Raw genomic sequence first — 14,450 nt, 5'->3', positions numbered from 1 at the left:
GTTAAGAAAACAGTCTTCAATGTCTGTATGTGCCTCCAAACAACCAGCTGCTTTTTAACTCACAGCTGCTGCAGGACACTTCCATTAAACATACATGAGCCTGGATACTGGTTTGACAAACCTCCGAGAGATCTTAACCTCCTGCATTGTACATGGTAATTATGTATTGAGCCATCTTGCCATATGCAAATGCTGTCTAATTAGGTAACATTCACAGCATAGATTTTAGTGTTTTTTTTTTTTTTTTTATTGCTGTCACTTACTGTACTAGGAGTGAGCATCTTTATCAAACTACAGGCTGATCTGTTCATACCAGAGTAGAATGGATACTACACAACTCCATTCCCAACGATGACTACGAAAACAAGTTAATGGTTGTATGCACTGGCATTTACAACACAACCTGTGATGTGGATAAAATTACAAAAGCAGTGAATTCTGTTGCTACAAGTATACTTGTTAATGTTAGCCATTGTTTTTATGGTTTAACCTGTATGTAAGGTTACATCACTTTGTAAACATGGAAGGCCAGTTCCTCCTCAACTGGCTAAGCCCACAAACAACTCGGATTCTCAGTCCTGTTATTTTGCAATACATTTTTATGCTCAGTTATTTGATATGAACCAACTGACAGCAGGTCCAGTATAGACAATCATCAAAGATGGATATTTTAAGCCTGCTAAACCTGATTCTTATTTTTCTGATTTATAAATGTTCCCTGTTGCATATTTAAAATCTATTTGTATTTAAGCGTTTCAGTATGAATAATGTAATTAGAGGACTTGTGAACACAACTGAGCAGATGTTCTCATTAATGCTAAATATATTCTTGTATGCAAGTACTACTGACTAACTTCAAACTAATGTAATGTATCCTTGCTTCATATTCATTACCAACCAATACAATTTTTTAAAAAATGTATATTATCAAATAATATTCAATGAAGCATGAATTGAAAAAAGCAATACAACAATGTGCTTAGCAACTTTTTTTTTTTTATATGTCTACAGGAGTTCTGTGGAACCTGTCTTCATGTGATGCAGTGAAAATGACAATCGTTCGGGATGCCTTAAGTACTCTCACTAACACTGTGATTATCCCACATTCTGGCTGGAGCAGTTCTTCCTTTGATGATGATCACAGACTTAAGCTCCACACATCACTTGTGCTTCGCAACACCACTGGCTGTCTGCGGTAACCTTAACACCAACATCCCTTGTTGCAGTTGAGATTGTTTTGCTAGGAAAGCATTCTATTGAAGTGAATATTTCTCCTGTTGTATTGCCACCTAGAGGTGCAGTGACACAGAATTCCTGAATTAGGCAACCAGATTAAGAGATTTTTTCCGAGTCACATTTTAAGGCATATATTTATATCCCAGATTTCTTTGTCAGATTCTGATTCTCGACTGTGTTCATTGGAAGGGTTTCAGTAATAACCTCTTTTTGGTCATCTAGGAATCTGAGCTCTGCTGGAGAGGAATCCCGGAAACAGATGAGAATTTGTGAAGGGCTGGTGGATTCTCTGCTCTATGTGATCCAGACCTGTGTGAACTCGTCGGACTATGACAGCAAGGTCTGCATCCTTACAATTAATCAGTCCACTCCTCCAATAGACATGATTTATCTTTTTTTTTTCTTTTTTTTTTTTTTTTTTTAAATATAAATTTAGTCGTTGCCAATTATTTTTTATTAATTTCTCCCAATTTGGAATGGCCAATTATTTTATTATGCTCAGCTCACCGCTACCACCCCTGCGCTGACTCGGGAGGGCGAAGACGGACACACACTGACCTCCGAAGCGTGTGCCGTCAGCCGACCGCTTTTTTTCACACTGCGGACTCACCATGCAGCCACCCAAGAGCTACAGCGTCGGAGGACAACGCAGCTCTCGGGCAGCTTACAGCCAAGCCCGCAGGCGCCCGGCCAGACTACAGGGGTCGCTGGCGCGCGGTGAGCCGAGGACACCCTGGCCGACCTATTTATTTATCACAGAAACTATAGTACACAGTGTAACTTGTGCTTTATTTTTTTTATTTTTTAAATGGTAACATTGTGTATTAAAACAAATATGGTTTGGCTGGGTTTGAACACTTTGAGAAATGAATAGATAAATGGAATATTCAATAGTTGCCTTAATGTATTTGTGATAAACTGCCTTGTTTATGTCACTCTGCAGAAAACCTCTCACAATACATTATCTGAAGTATAAATACTTAAAACAGTGTATATATTGATATCCACCAGAGTGCGTAGATGCTGATTCTGAATGAAGTGCTGAATTATTTTATTTTATTTTATTTTATTTTATTTATTTATTTATTTGTAGATTGTGGAAAACTGTATTTGCACATTAAGAAACCTCTCCTACCGTCTGGAGTTAGAAATCCCTCAAGCCCGTCTGTTGGGCCCAAATGAGTTGGATGGTTTGCTGGGCAATGAGTCTCCAAGCAAAGATGTAGATTCTAGTTGCTGGGGGAAGAAAAAGAAGAAAAAGAAGAAAACACCACAAGATGACCAGGTTAGCTTTCTGAAACGCAAAAGTATCTATCACGCTACACTGTGTGTGTGCGGATGGATGGATGGGTGATGGAGGATGTATATCATTTTTTAGTATATGAATTTTGTTTTTTCTTTAAAAAAAAAAAAAAAAAGAAAAAAGCATTTTGTTTCAATATCTTTTCTCAGTGGGATGGAGTTGGCCCGATTCCTGGATTTTCTAAACCTCCTAAAGGTGCTGAAATGTTATGGCATCCAAGCATAGTCAAACCCTATCTCCTGCTCCTGGCGGAAAGTTCCAACCCAGCAACATTAGAAGGCTCAGCAGGTTCACTACAAAACCTTTCTGCAGGAAACTGGAAGGTAAGAGAAAAGAAAAGACACATTTATAAAGTGCATTTGGCTAAGCTGTGGTAAGTGGATACACTTATTTATTAAGGAGTTTTGTAGTGACTGTTTAACTCATGTATACATTTGTTAACACTTTTGTTTAGCTCTAAAAAGCAGTTGTGGTGAGACTACCCATGGTTATGAGCTTGCTTCATGCTCAATGCATTAATATTGTGCTTGGTTGGTGGCAAGTGGTGTTTCATGACTTCTCATTTAACCCCCACCCCCCTTTTAAGACAAACTGTTTTCTTACCACAAGGAAAATGTGAATCACTCATAAATATTACTATTATTTTGACGCACTGTACCTGTGCAGTATGTTTTAATTGAACACGAAACTTAGTGACAGACTTGAGGTTGTACTTTAATACTTCTGTTTCTTGCCAGTTTGCTGCATATATCCGAGCTGCTGTTAGGAAAGAGAAGGGTCTTCCCATCCTTGTGGAGCTCTTGAGGATGGACAATGATCGGGTCGTCTGTTCTGTTGCAACTGCCTTAAGAAATATGGCGCTTGATGTACGAAATAAAGAACTTATCGGTATGTATACATTTTAAACTGTCTGCTAAGAATTAAATAAATAAGAAGTAGTAGTAGTAGTCATGGCTAATGGGGATTAGTGAAATCGGCAATACAACCCTTTGGTATTAATAACTTTTCATTACTTTCCCCCCAGCAGAAATAAAATCTATGATTTTTAGCATCCTTGAGTCTCAATATGCAATGTACTGTATTACATTGTCTTTTCACTTGAAGTGTCTGCTAGTACTCACACTGCAGTCATGTGCTGAACCATGAGGCTACATGGTGTTACATCCCGGCTTGTGAAATCGCTAAATAAAACATTTTCATCTCCCCAGGGAAGTACGCCATGCGAGACTTGGTCAATCGTCTCCCTGGAGGCAACACAACAGTGCTGTCTGATGACACGGTGTCAGCGATCTGTTGTACGCTGCATGAGGTCACCAGTAAAAACATGGAGAATGCCAAAGCACTTGCCGATTCGGGAGGGATTGAAAAGCTGGTTAATATTACAAAGGGAAGAGGGGAGAGGTACGTCTTGTTCCCGTTAGATATTTTTCCTTTTAAAAAGTATCCGGGCATATATTTAAAGAAGGCTCAGTTTTGTTATTCACAAATACTTCATATCTCTACATGTTTTTCAAATATCAAGTAATTCGACTTATTTTCCTTAGGTATTCAATGAAAGTTGTAAAAGCAGCAGCTCAAGGGTTAAATACGCTGTGGCAGTACAGAGACCTCCGCAGCATCTATAAAAAGGTACAGCAATGACTTTGCAGCCAATTCTACCTTGAGGATGTCTAGCTGTGTCTGTTATTGTATGATGTGCTCTACTTATTTGGCTTTGTCTCTCTGCTCTGCAGGATGGTTGGAACCAGAATCACTTCATCACTCCAGTGTCCACATTGGAGCGCGATCGGTACAAATCTCACCCTACCTTACCAACAAGCAGCCTGCAAATGCCACCTGTGATCCAGTCAGGTCAGTGTTGAAACCCACACAGAACATTTCAAAAAGACTGTGTGTTAACATCAGGAGTGCCAAGCAAAATAATATTATGTAACTAAAGGTGAGCCCGTGTGCTACTCACAAAGGGTAGAGGTTTTATTGACAATACATTTTCTTGAACAAGAGGCAGCAAGTTCTAGTACAAAAATGTAAAATACAAAGGATGTTACTAATTAACACATTTCGAAAGACTAAACATTTATAGAGTAAATATTTAAAATAGGAGGTTAACCTAACCTTTAACAGAAGCACATTTCACTATGTGGAGCCAAAGAAAAAACTGTTCTGTGACGGATAGCCGCAGCTGCTTACTAGCATCTATTGTATAAGATAGACTTTAACTGACATCATAAACCATTACAGCTGGTGCATTAAAACAAGTGTGTTGATTGGCCTTTCTTGTTCACACAGCTGGTAGTGCAACATCATCCCCAGCCTTGTTAGGAATAAAAGAGCAGAGCTCCGATTATCAGAGGACACAACCGTCTATGCAATTTTACAACTACCAAGGAGACAACAACATACATAAAGGTGTACATACAGGTAAAGTCATGTTGCATTGAAAATCATTTCTCCCATGCATGAAAATGTTCTTTTGCTACTGCCAAAAGAACTGTTTTCAGGAAGACTTATAGTTTTATTAAAATCTAAATGTTTACTCATCCTCTTTTTGGTTTTGGTTGGCTTGCTTAATGATTTAAAATGTTAAACATTAAAAAGGAAAATCAGTGATCACTGCAGAATATATAAAGCTAGATTAAATACAAGTTTGATTAAATACAGCACAAGTACTTTTGACTGTCACGGTAATCTACTGTGAGATGTATTATAGTTTGAATGTATGATAGATGAAGGATATCAATGTCATGTTTTAATATGCATACCGTTATGTTTTACCATGAAATGAATATTAATTCTAGTACATATATTCTTTTTTAGGGTCTGGGAAACCATCACCATTTTTCTTAAGTTCTTATTCTTCACCAGGAAGGGAAGAATCTAAGAGGTCACAGGTGAGAAAACAATTAAAGGGAAATTGTAAAGAATGTGCCAAAAATTACAAAATCCTATTAAAAAAAAAAAAATATGGAAGTCTTTTCATTGACCAATATATTCCTGGGGTGCTATTTTTTTTTTTTTCTGGCATAAGAGTCCTGCTGCGTTTTAGTTGATGAAGGACGCATGTCCTAAATACTTTTGTATTTATGTTGTACTTGGTGCACCTTTTACTTTTAAACATTTTTTGGTGGTTGTTTTTTATTTTATATATACATACACACTATTAACGTAGATCTTTTGCGGTGCAAGTATGTCCTCTTTATTTTTTTATTACATCTTTTCTGTAGCATCAGCAACTGTACTACAGCCCAGACAAACCCAGCAGGAGAAACTATGACCCCTACAGAATGTACGTGCAGTCTCCACACAGCTATGAGGACCCTTACTTTGAAGACCAGATTCATTATCCTTCTGCTCAACAGCATGGACTCAAATCTACAACAAACAACTATGTGGACTTTTATTCCACTACCCAGCGGCCTTCCTATAGAGCTGTGCAGTATCCTGGATCACCCGACTCTTGGGTGTAATATTTAATAAGGCCAATTGACTTTTGTCCTTTATTGAATTGAATTGAATTGAATTGAATTGAATTGAATTGAATTGAATGTGGATCAGTTTGTTGTTTTTGGTGGAAAGATGAGAATGTGAGCCAACATTTTTAAAAAGGATACAGGGAAGTGTTTAACAAAGAGAGAAGGAATCCGGAAAGAAGCCGTCACTGGAAATTGATGCGCGAGTCTTCTTGCTCTGTTTAGGTGTTTAGAGCTTTTCATTTGTAGTTCTTGTAGTTTGGTGAAGGTGTGGGTCATGTGATGAAAGGTTTGAGGTGGGGATGCAAATGGACTGTGGAATGAGTACGTAGACCAAAACAATCATGATTTCATATCTGTGAAGAAAAATCTGAAAATCGAACGATGTTTGTTTGTACAGAGGAATCCAATTGTATAATTTTTTTTTTGTTTGTTTTTGTTTTATTGCTGTACTTTAATATTGGGCTTGTGTGTCATCAAGGCTTGTACATTTCCTTCATTTATTGTAAATATAGAAGTGCCACATGATTAGGATTGTCACCACTGGGGGAAAAAGCTGGCATCATTACACAAATACCCAAAAGCTAATACAAATTACACTGTTTTGTTTTTAAAATGAATTGTGTAATTTTCAAAACATAGAGATTATTGTCTTTATTTTTCCATTGCCTATCTCTTTCATGCGATAGTTCACTGCCATTTTTTATGCACATGAAACAAAAATAAATGTGAACATTTCATCCATGGACAGTTTGTTAACTTTTTTATTGACTTTTTTCTATAGTAAAACCTAGAACCAAGGTGGTTATGGAGCACAGCTCTGCTTTGTGGGTTTAACCTTGCCCATTCTATCAATATACAGCAGTCCTTCAGATACTAAGCCTGGCTTCCTTTGTCTAAATTGTAATCATGAAAGAGGGATATACTGTACAACACTTCCATATTTTTTACTATTCCATATACCAGTCTTGCTTCTTATAGCTAAGCACACACGTGGCTCCCTATACCTAAACACATTTTACACATCAGCAGACCTGCTCGATAAACTCTCTCCACAACAGCAAACTCATCCTGGTAAAATGTCCTTTTAATTTTATCTTCTCAATTCTTCTTCTACAGTTCCATGTACACATGCACAGTACAAATGAAACACCAAAGGGGTGTCGGCCTTCTCCGATGAGGTCTATTTTAATGATGTAAACTGTGATATTTCGTTTAGTTTGCTCACTTTGTGCCCACTAGGGCCACCACAGGTACATCTAGTACAAGCACAAATACAAAGAGAGACCTAAATAAACTACTCAATAAAATACCAATGCAACAATGAAATCATTCCAAACAATTACTATACATCCAGAAACTATATCTATATATCTATCTATCTATCTATCTATCTATCTATCTATCTATATATATATCTATATATATATATATATACAGTGCCTTGCGAAAGTATTCGGCCCCCTTGAACTTTGCGACCTTTTGCCACATTTCAGGCTTCAAACATAAAGATATGAAACTGTAATTTTTTGTGAAGAATCAACAACAAGTGGGACACAATCATGAAGTGGAACGAAATTTATTGGATATTTCAAACTTTTTTAACAAATAAAAAACTGAAAAATTGGGCGTGCAAAATTATTCAGCCCCCTTAAGTTAATACTTTGTAGCGCCACCTTTTGCTGCGATTACAGCTGTAAGTCGCTTGGGGTATGTCTCTATCAGTTTTGCACATCGAGAGACTGAAATTTTTGCCCATTCCTCCTTGCAAAACAGCTCGAGCTCAGTGAGGTTGGATGGAGAGCATTTGTGAACAGCAGTTTTCAGTTCTTTCCACAGATTCTCGATTGGATTCAGGTCTGGACTTTGACTTGGCCATTCTAACACCTGGATATGTTTATTTGTGAACCATTCCATTGTAGATTTTGCTTTATGTTTTGGATCATTGTCTTGTTGGAAGACAAATCTCCGTCCCAGTCTCAGGTCTTTTGCAGACTCCATCAGGTTTTCTTCCAGAATGGTCCTGTATTTGGCTCCATCCATCTTCCCATCAATTTTAACCATCTTCCCTGTCCCTGCTGAAGAAAAGCAGGCCCAAACCATGATGCTGCCACCACCATGTTTGACAGTGGGGATGGTGTGTTCAGGGTGATGAGCTGTGTTGCTTTTACGCCAAACATAACGTTTTGCATTGTTGCCAAAAAGTTCGATTTTGGTTTCATCTGACCAGAGCACCTTCTTCCACATGTTTGGTGTGTCTCCCAGGTGGCTTGTGGCAAACTGTAAACGACACTTTTTATGGATATCTTTAAGAAATGGCTTTCTTCTTGCCACTCTTCCATAAAGGCCAGATTTGTGCAGTATACGACTGATTGTTGTCCTATGGACAGAGTCTCCCACCTCAGCTGTAGATCTCTGCAGTTCATCCAGAGTGATCATGGGCCTCTTGGCTGCATCTCTGATCAGTCTTCTCCTTGTATGAGCTGAAAGTTTAGAGGGACGGCCAGGTCTTGGTAGATTTGCAGTGGTCTGATACTCCTTCCATTTCAATATTATCGCTTGCACAGTGCTCCTTGGGATGTTTAAAGCTTGGGAAATCTTTTTGTATCCAAATCCGGCTTTAAACTTCTCCACAACAGTATCTCGGACCTGCCTGGTGTGTTCCTTGTTCTTCATGATGCTCTCTGCGCTTTAAACGGACTTCTGAGACTATCACAGTGCAGGTGCATTTATACGGAGACTTGATTACACACAGGTGGATTCTATTTATCATCATTAGTCATTTAGGTCAACATTGGATCATTCAGAGATCCTCACTGAACTTCTGGAGAGAGTTTGCTGCACTGAAAGTAAAGGGGCTGAATAATTTTGCACGCCCAATTTTTCAGTTTTTTATTTGTTAAAAAAGTTTGAAATATCCAATAAATTTCGTTCCACTTCATGATTGTGTCCCACTTGTTGTTGATTCTTCACAAAAAATTACAGTTTCATATCTTTATGTTTGAAGCCTGAAATGTGGCAAAAGGTCGCAAAGTTCAAGGGGGCCGAATACTTTCGCAAGGCACTGTATATATATATATATATATATACACACATACATTATATATAAAATATGTGTGTGTGTGTTAAAAGAAGATAAAAACACATGTACGGTTTTTCATTACAACAAAAACTAGTTCATCTCAAGCGCAGAGGATGCTGAACAGCAGGTTTAAACCCGGGGAGGCTTGACAATGACACAATGGAATCCAGAAAGGCATTCCAGAACCCCAAGGTTGTGCCAAAGAATTAACGACACAACAGAAGGTGCATGAAGGAATGTGAGAGCGGCTCTGTGGAGACCTCTCAGCCCAGGTCTTTCACAAGCACAGACTGAAATAGTGGTAGAACACAGTGAATGCAAGAATAAAATAGGACCTTCTGCCACTTAGTGGTTTAAGAGTGGTATTAAAATATGCCACGTTTACATCACTGTTTCCTTTCAACATAATGGAGTGGATTGAATCTAATGCCATTTGAATTTTGGTAAAAGGCTTGGTGATCTAAACACACTTTTTATGGTGAAACTATTTTTTGGATTTGTGTATGTATATTGCTTTAGTTTCATTGCTATATATATGAGGTGAAATATGAGTTCATTTCCTGTGCACCTAGTACACTGTACAAGTTAATGCACTACTAAACCTTATCACTCTGTATAAACTTGTATAATTATCTCGCAGGGGATACTTAGATACAGAACCATGTGTACAATTGTGATGAAACTTTGTGATGAAAACATTCTCTAGCACATGCATATTGATAGTTTGATAATTTTGGGGTGGGGGGGAGGCTGTCCGTCTTTCTGTATGTGTGTCACACTCGATATGTAAATCTTAATTTTAAATAAGAGAAATGCTTTACAAGATTCAATATCCCAATCCAAAAATATTGTATTACAGTGCTTGCCAAGTCTGGGCATGTTATGGTTGTCCTGATACTGTGTTCCGCCATTTGAAAAAGTGCAATAGATATCAAGCCAAAGATCTTAAAGAAGGCTTGATACAGGAGGACTCTGCAGAGAGCATGGTGTCCATGAGGTCCTAGACCCTCTAAATCCAAAAAGAACACATCTCACTGATAATACACACCAACAGCTGCTGTTTCCTCAAGATTGTGCTTCACAGACCATCTGCATCAATCAGGAAAGGCAACAAGTACAGGTGTCACAGCTATAGCCTGTGTTTGCTAACATCTGTCTGAAGTTAAGTACAAATCCAGCACACACACTCCTGTTGAACAGCAGGGAAAGGAGAGGAGGAGAATCTTAAGTACAAATGCCTGGCATCAACACCAAATTCCCTACAAGCAATGTTATATAGACTGGCATCTGTACCAGTTTGAAAACACAATGGTTGATATTCATGAATATCAAAGTAGGACAGGCCTGCGTACTCGTCTAAGCATGTTCATACCAACCAGACTTTCCCAAGGTTATTATAAAATATTTGTGCTGCTGCAGGATGTACAAAAATGTGGAAATAAATAAACGCATTTTGACAGGACTGTAGCCTGCTAATCTGAAAATGTAGACCTGCTTTTATGTTTTATATGTGTACGCAACACAATGCAATAGATATGTATGTCCTGGTAATAATAACAGTTTTTATTGCATTAACACTGTCTGAAGACTGCCATCCCTTAACGATTATATGTTTTCAGTTACAGTTGGGATGGAAATCTGCTTTGAATCGTTTTTGAGTCGTACGTAATTCATGCAGCCATGGATACATGGATAGATAGTTCTGTATCAATTGTTGTCAGATCTGCCGTTTTGTCCATATTACCTGAAACTGACTTGCAACAAAATGTATGCAGATTCAATTTGCATAATGGAATGAGTGAGAGACAGTCTATGTCCACATTTATTTTTTATTTTGTTTTTTAACCACGAGTATTTTGCAGTATAAAACTTCACACCACGCTAGGGAAGGAGACCCCTGCTGTTTTATTAACACAGGAAAAAACAATGGCCCGTCATCCAAGAAAAGTGAATCACAGGTGTTCATTATATAGGGAATTTAACTTTTTAAAAGTTTTTAATCCTTCACTCAAATTAGTACAGTATATGGGAGAATTTATATATTTTTTCTGATGCTGGTCAATACACCCCAAACCCCACCCCCACATAATTCAATTTCCTGCAATAATTGAATAGTAAGTACGTAATTCCCTGTTCAGTATAAACAAGTGTAAGGGGCGGGCTAGGGGTGTGCTGTGCGTTTTGCGTATTATTGTTGAGCGAAGTTCTGAAGATGGTGCAGTTATCGAAAGCTGGAGTCAAAGAGAATCCTTCTTTGAAAGCTGGACACCCTCCTGCAGGTTTGTGTTTAAAGAAAGGTGTGCATAACATACTAATCTTTTGTGCAATCGTTTTAGCAACTTCTGCATCTGTAAAACCTGTTAGAAATTGCATCTTATTTTACAAAATGGAGATCGCTAGAAGTGGATTTTTTTTTCACTGCGAAACTATTATGGAAACTTTATATTTAAATGTACTTCTGCTTTTTTGCTTGGACTTTCCTTATATTGATTTAAGATTAGTTTTGGTAATCTTTTCTGAAAAACGGAAGCCGTTTACGCTCCTGTGTTTTACTACCGTCAGCGGTAACAAGACATGATGTAATCCACATATTGACCATGCTCGTATTGAAAGTAACAGTATAATTTAACTGTGGTAACAGTACTGGCGCAGCGTTGTAACTGCGTACTCTGTTGGTCATGATTTGAACTGTTTTGTTTTCAAACTCCATGTGTATTGTTTTCAAATCACTGAGTCATGCGCAATGCAGATACATGAATATGCAGATTCAGTGTTGCGGCTCTGGTGCATTTGGTGTTGGTTTTGTTTTTGTTTTTAAATACGCATTCGCCACACTGAATCTGCTGTGGGCCAAGTTTAAACTGGAATGTAACTAAGAGAAAGTGTCAAATTTGTTTTTGTTGTGTTCTGTAAATATAACTACTATACTACAAACTGGGACGATTAAAACTAATTCAAGCATGGTCAATTTGCTTCACTTAAGTGATATTAAATATTGGTTTAACCTTGGGTCTTGTGTTGAATTTGCAATGTCGAGAGCACAGTTAATGAATTAATATGGTTTACTTTTTATTTGTCTTCTGTTTGACCCATTTAAACTTTGGTGGCAGATGTAGTTTGTGTGACTTGCTGATGGAAATTTACAGTGACTTTACAGAATAGCAGTGCTTTTAATACGAATATTAGTGTTTTAAACTAGTACTTCTGTTTCTAAATTAATGTACACGCTTCACTCCTTGTATTATATATTTAATATCTCCTAGTAAAGGCTGGAGGTAAAAGAGTGGCTAAAAAACAAGGCAGTGAAGAAAATGCTCCTCCTGAAAAAGAGGCCAAGAAACCTGCAGCAGAAAAGAGGTAAGATAATGAAGTGTCTGACTGGACTGAAAAGTGAAATCCACAGCATTGATGCCCCCTGTTAACAGGGTTCAAAAGCTTGCAGTCAGCCATGGAATCTGATTTCTTTAATATACTTGCTTGAAAGGAAGCTGAAATCAAAACTAGGTCCAGGGCTAGCGTCTCTTTAATTCCGGTCACTTTTTTAAAATGCTGCTTCTATTTCCAGGTCCCTTGCGGTGCTTTCCAAAATGCAGTCAATCAGTATTCTTCTAGCTGGTACTCTTGATAAGGTTGGTATATCCATCAAGGTGGTCCTCTTCCTTCCAGGACAATTCTGTCCAGTGTCCACAGACTTGTACAAAACCACTAATGGTAACCTTATACTGTTTTTATTGGCAAATTAACCTACTGTTGGCTACTACTGTACATGCAACCGAAGAATTCAAAAGCTATGTGAAAGGACAACTGTTTTGGAATATGCATAAATAAAATCAATATGCATAAATAAAATCAAGTATCTTGTTATTGGTACCCTTTTTAAGGTAGACAAATGTGGCTTTTTTAAAGTTATTTTTTTATATAGTACAATTGTGGTATTCTTTAATTCTGTCTTTCTTTCAATTGTAGTTAAGTCGTGAATATCCAGCTGCAGCAGCAAGTGTTGCATATAACAAGCCCAGACCTGCAGTTGAAAAGCTGCACACACCGAAGAAACTGTACCTCATTCAACAGCCCCGCAAGTGTTGAGAGCTAGGCCGGTTTGGGGGAGGGGGGCGGGGTGGGTACTATTGCATACCGACTGTATAATGGAGGGTCACTTTAAATTTAAGAGAAAGCAGTTACTTTAAAATGGTGCTTTTTTTGGATGCATGTTTTCTGTTTAGAGGCCAATTGGTATATCTATAACTGATAATAAAAAATGAAATGGCTATAAATCTGGTAGTGGGCTGGTTATTAGTCATCTGTGTTGACTAGGATGTACTGTACACTGGGGCAGGCGTGTGACTTCCTTGCTTTTACAGTAAGTCGGTGTATGTATTTGCAGTCTGGGCAAGCAGCCAGTGCCTGACTTGACTGCAGGTACTGTTTTTGACCTGTTTTATCTTTGCAGCAAGAAACCTGCAAAGAACAATTGTCTGTCACACTTGCATTTTTACTTTCACAGTATCTACGGAACTGCATAAATTGCAATGAATCAATCTTTATCCCATCTTATTTAAAGTAGTAGAATTTGCCATGCGTTCATTGCATTTACATTTTTACATATATGTGGACAACTGTTTATGCAGTTGTGATTCAAGGACTTTTTTTTTTTTTTTTTTTTTTTTTTTTTTAAAAAGAGCATGTTGTTGAAAATATCATGACCTGGGAGTTATGTGCACAGGCCATGGTCACTGACCAACACTGTTCTTAGCAGAGATACTATCCAGGCCATTCAAATAGGCAGTTAAGCAAATGCTGCTTGCATGCTTCATTTTTGTTATGTAATATTTATAATTCTCTCCACAGCTATGCAATATATGAAAAACAAACTGAACAATACATCTTTTAATAAACTAAAACGGCACATTGGGAGTGACATCAGGAAAGTGTGTGTTCTATTTCCTGAAAGGGTTGCCTTGCATGTTTGAGGCAATGTCTGGTAGCCAGCTTCTGTCCCTTTTTATGGGGGCCCAGTGATTTATCCCATTATCCACCAGAGGGAGCCATTGTACTACAGCTCAAGAACCACCACCTGTGACTGAATATTGGGAGGGGAAATCAGGATATTATTTGGGAACACCAACAGACAAAGCTTAGACTAGAAAGCACATGTATGTCTTGCACAAGCAGGTTTGCACATACAACCCATATTGCATTGTGTTTAGTGGGTGTACTTGGGGATTTTGGCTATGAGGCATTGCCGAGCGCCCCTTCAAGTTTCCTAAAGAATGGATATATTTGAATGATGTTATTGAAGTGCTTTGGCAGACCTCATCTAGTTTCTTAGTGAAGTGCTGCCAACACTAAAGCTTTGTGA

The 14,450-nt window shown here is 38.0% G+C and overlaps 2 protein-coding genes across 6 annotated transcripts in view; both read left to right on the top strand.

The window, feature by feature from the left end:
- The window catches only part of LOC117427018 (plakophilin-4-like), a 55,491-nt gene extending 48,736 nt beyond the window's left edge, over nt 1–6,755 (top strand). For all 4 annotated transcript variants that reach the window (XM_059033789.1, XM_059033790.1, XM_034045359.3 and 1 more), the window contains 11 exons: nt 1,012–1,195; nt 1,459–1,576; nt 2,330–2,521; nt 2,689–2,862; nt 3,277–3,427; nt 3,748–3,940; nt 4,084–4,168; nt 4,273–4,390; nt 4,829–4,960; nt 5,357–5,430; nt 5,764–6,755. In XM_059033789.1, the coding sequence (XP_058889772.1) occupies nt 1,012–1,195; nt 1,459–1,576; nt 2,330–2,521; nt 2,689–2,862; nt 3,277–3,427; nt 3,748–3,940; nt 4,084–4,168; nt 4,273–4,390; nt 4,829–4,960; nt 5,357–5,430; nt 5,764–6,006 (1,664 nt within the window). In that variant the 3' untranslated portion in view covers nt 6,007–6,755. The remainder of the gene's footprint in view (nt 1–1,011; nt 1,196–1,458; nt 1,577–2,329; nt 2,522–2,688; nt 2,863–3,276; nt 3,428–3,747; nt 3,941–4,083; nt 4,169–4,272; nt 4,391–4,828; nt 4,961–5,356; nt 5,431–5,763) is intronic.
- A 4,459-nt stretch (nt 6,756–11,214) lies between these two features.
- LOC117427138 (death-associated protein-like 1.S) lies at nt 11,215–13,365 on the top strand. Of its 2 annotated transcripts, none has more exons than XM_034045539.3 (4): nt 11,215–11,370; nt 12,355–12,448; nt 12,657–12,720; nt 13,058–13,365. In XM_034045539.3, exons 1-4 carry the CDS (start codon nt 11,304–11,306, stop codon nt 13,175–13,177), a joined length of 345 nt encoding a protein of 114 aa, XP_033901430.3. In that variant the 5' UTR covers nt 11,215–11,303; the 3' UTR covers nt 13,178–13,365. The 2 variants fall into 2 exon arrangements, with proteins under 2 accessions (XP_033901430.3, XP_033901429.3); XM_034045538.3 differs by having other exon boundaries at nt 11,240–11,388.
- Nucleotides 13,366–14,450: the final 1,085 nt, after the last annotated feature.

This window comes from Acipenser ruthenus, chromosome 11, assembly GCF_902713425.1.
Source record: "Acipenser ruthenus chromosome 11, fAciRut3.2 maternal haplotype, whole genome shotgun sequence".
NCBI lineage: Eukaryota > Metazoa > Chordata > Actinopteri > Acipenseriformes > Acipenseridae > Acipenser > Acipenser ruthenus.
This window is presented reverse-complemented; position numbering and strand designations above follow the sequence as displayed.

What these genes read in the sequence shown, in the direction of transcription:
- LOC117427138 (XM_034045538.3), top strand. Translation starts at nt 11,304, where the DNA reads ATGGTGCAGTTATCGAAAGCTGGAGTCAAAGAGAATCCTTCTTTGAAA. An exon ending in AAACCTGCAGCAGAAAAGAG is followed by an intron (nt 12,449 to 12,656) that starts GTAAGATAATGA and finishes TTCTATTTCCAG; the next exon opens with GTCCCTTGCGGTGCTTTCCA. An exon ending in TAGCTGGTACTCTTGATAAG is followed by an intron (nt 12,721 to 13,057) that starts GTTGGTATATCC and finishes TTTCAATTGTAG; the next exon opens with TTAAGTCGTGAATATCCAGC.